The 3285-nt window shown below is 42.8% G+C and overlaps 1 protein-coding gene across 1 annotated transcript; it reads right to left on the reverse strand.

Annotated features, from left to right (window-relative positions):
• Positions 1 to 853: 853 nt before the first annotated feature.
• Positions 854 to 1870, reverse strand: LOC118674713 (40S ribosomal protein SA-like). Its single transcript, XM_036346766.1, has one exon. It carries the CDS (start codon positions 1853 to 1855, stop codon positions 854 to 856), a length of 1002 nt encoding a protein of 333 aa, XP_036202659.1. The 5' UTR covers positions 1856 to 1870.
• Positions 1871 to 3285: the final 1415 nt, after the last annotated feature.

The raw sequence follows: 3285 nt of genomic DNA on the forward strand, positions 1-3285 counted from the left end.
CCAGCACTGTGTTAAATAAGAGTGGTGAAAGCAGGTATCCCTGTCTTGTTCCTGATCTTAAGAGAAATACGTTTAGTTTTTTCCCATTGAGTATGATGTTGGCTGTAGGTTTGTCATGTAAGACCTTTACTAGTATTCCCATTTTGGTGAGAGTTTTTATCATAAATTGGTGCTGAATTTTTTCAAATGCTTTTTCTGCATCTATAGATATGATCATGTGATTTTTATCTTTCATTTTATGTGATGTATCACATTTATTGATTTGAAAATATTATATCAGCCTTGCATCCCCAGAATAAAGCCCACTTGATCATGGTGCATGATCCCTTCTCTTTTTTAAAAAAATATATTTTATCGATTTTTTATAGAGAGGAATAGAGAGTTAGAAACATCGATGGGAGAGAAACATAGATCAGCTGCCTCCTGCACACCTCCTACTGGGGATGTGCCCGCAACCAAGGTACATGCCCTTGACCGGAATCGAACCTGGGACCTTCTAGTCTGCAGGCCGACGCTCTGTCCACTGAGCCAAACCAGCTAGGGCGGTGCATGATCTCTTTAATGTATTGCTGGATCTGATTTGCCAATATTTTGAGGATTTTAGTATCTATGTTCATCAGAGATACTGGCCTGTAATTTTTCTTTCTTTGTAGTGTCTTTATCTGGTTTTGGAATTGGGATAGTGTTGGCCTCATAAAAAGAGCTTGGAAGTCTTTCTTAAATTTTTTGGAATAGTTTGAAAAAGATATGTGTTAGTTCTTCTAACATATGAATGTTTGGTTAAAATAACCTGTGAAGCTATCCAGTCCTGGACTTTAGTTTGCTGGGAGGTTTTTTTTTTTTTATTACTTTTCTATTTCATTAGTGTCATTGGTCTATTTGGGGGTTTTTTTGGTTTTTTTTTTAGAAACTGTTTATTTTCCATCAACCTTATTTCCGTTCTGTTAAGAATTTGTGGAAGAACAGCGTAGGACCACTCAGTGGTTGTTCCTACCCATTCAGTAGCCTGAGCAGTGGGAGCTGCAGACCAGTCTTCAGTGGCAGGCTGAGCACTCCAGTCTTCAGTAGGAAACTGCTGAATGGGTACAGAGGGCACCTGCATGCCTTCAGACCAGTCTGCAACCTCAGGCTGAGCAGCAGTGAACTCAGGAGCAGGAGCAGTCCATTCACCCTGAAATTCCTCCTTGGTCACAGCCTTTTCAGCAGCGGCCTGCTCTTCCTTTTCAATCTCTTCAGGATCTCTGTAGAAGTAAAGATCAGGCATGGCTTCCCACAGGTGTTCACGGGAGATAGTGCCACGCATGCGGAGTGCTTCCCGGGCCAGCATCCACCACATCAGACCCACTGAGTGAGCCCCCTTGTTGTTGCAAGGGATGGCGATGTCCACAGAGCGCAGCGGAGAGTCTGTGTTGCACAGAGCGATGGTGGGCAGGTTAACGTAAGACGCCTCTGTGAGAGGCTGGTGGGCAGCCCTGGGATCAGTAACCACCAGAAGTCTTGGCTCCCGGAAGGCTGCCTGGATCTGGTTGGTGAAGGTTCCAGGAGTGAAGCGGCCGGCAATGGGAGTGGCTCCAGTGGCAGCAGCAAACTTCAGCACAGCTCGCCGGCCAGTATTCCTGGAGGATATGACACTGACGTCAGCTGGGTTTTCGATGGCAACAATGGCCCGAGCTGCCAGCAGAAGCTTCTCCCAGGTTCTCTTCAGATTGATGATGTAGATGCCATCACTTTTCCTTTTGTAGATGTACTGTTCCATTTTGAAGTCAAGGTTGGTGCCACCTACGTGGGTTCCTGCTGCAAGGACCTTGAGGACATCCTCCTCCTTCATTTGCAGGACATCAAGGGCTCCGGACATTGTGAAGTTTCCCTTTAAGTTACGTGGGAACCGAGAACAACGCCGTATGGAACCCTCCCTGGGTAGCGCGGAAAAGCGGTCTATTCAGGTTTTATGATTCTTCCTGATTGAGTTTTAGAGGATTGTATGTTTCTAGGAATTTGTCCATTTCACCCAGGCTGTCCTATGTGTAGGCGTATAATTGTTTGTAATATTTTCTTACAATCCTTTGTATTTCTGTGATGTCAGGTGTTACTTTGCCTCTTTCATTTCTGATTTTGTTTATTTGGGTCCTCTTTCCTTATTTCTTGAGTCTGGTTAAAGGTTCTTCAATTTTGTTTAACCTTTCAAAGAACCAGCTCTTGGTTTCATTTATCTTTTGTTTTTGTTTTCTTTTAGTCTCTATATCATTTATTTCTGCTCTGATCCTTATTATTTCCTTCCTTCTATTTACTCTGGGCTTTTCCTATTCTTCTTTTCTAATTCTTTTAGGTGTAAGATTATGTTATTTACTGCAGCTTTTTCTTGCTTCTTGAAGTAGGCCTGTAATGCTATGAATTTCCCTCTCGGGACTGCTTTCACTGTATCCCATAGATTCGGATTTGTTGTGCGCTCATTTTCATTTGTTTCCAGGTAATTTTTTATTTCTTCCTTGATCTCATTGGTAACCCATTCATTGCTAATAACATGCTACTTAGCCTCCATGTGTTTGAATGTTTTTGAGTTTTTTTATTATGGTTGATTTCTAGTTTCCTGCCATTGTGATCCGAGAAGATGCTTGATATGATTTCAATCTTCTTGAATCTGTTTACACTTATTCTGTGTCCTAACATTTGAGAATGTTCCTTGTGCACTTGAGAAGAATGTATATTTTGGTGCTTTGAGATAACATGTCCTGTAAACATCAACTAAATCCATTTGATCTAGTGTGTCATCTAAGGTTACTGTTTCCTTGTTGATTTTTTTGTCTAGAAGATCTATCCATTGATGACAGTGAAATCTCTCACTTAAGTCCACCAAGAGTTTTTTTATATGTACACTAGAGGCCCGGTGATTCGTGCACCGGTAGGGTCCCTCGGCCTGGCCTGCACCCTCTCACAATCCGGGACCCCTTGGGGGATGTTGGATAGCTGGTTTCGGCCTCATCCCCGCAGGCCAGATCCAGAGATGGGGGAGCCCAGTGCCCCCAGGCCCGATCCAGACAGGAGGGAACCCAATCATGTGCACTGAGTGTCTGTCCCCACGTGGTCAGTGTGCATCATAGCAACCAGTCATTAGGTCGTTCAGTTGCTTAGGCTTTTATATATATAGATATAGATGTTTCTACGTGGAGTGCATATAATTTTATAAGGGTTATATACCCTGGTTAGATTGATCCCTTTGGTATCATGTAGGTACCTTCTTTGTCTCCTTTATGAACTTTGTTTTCAAGTCTGTTTTGTCCAAAGTAA

Source organism: Myotis myotis, unplaced genomic scaffold (genome assembly GCF_014108235.1).
Source record: "Myotis myotis isolate mMyoMyo1 unplaced genomic scaffold, mMyoMyo1.p scaffold_m19_p_19, whole genome shotgun sequence".
NCBI lineage: Eukaryota > Metazoa > Chordata > Mammalia > Chiroptera > Vespertilionidae > Myotis > Myotis myotis.

Bases quoted from the DNA above. Each gene is read 5' to 3' on its own strand.
- LOC118674713 (XM_036346766.1), bottom strand. From the start codon at position 1,855: ATGTCCGGAGCCCTTGATGTCCTGCAAATGAAGGAGGAGGATGTCCTC.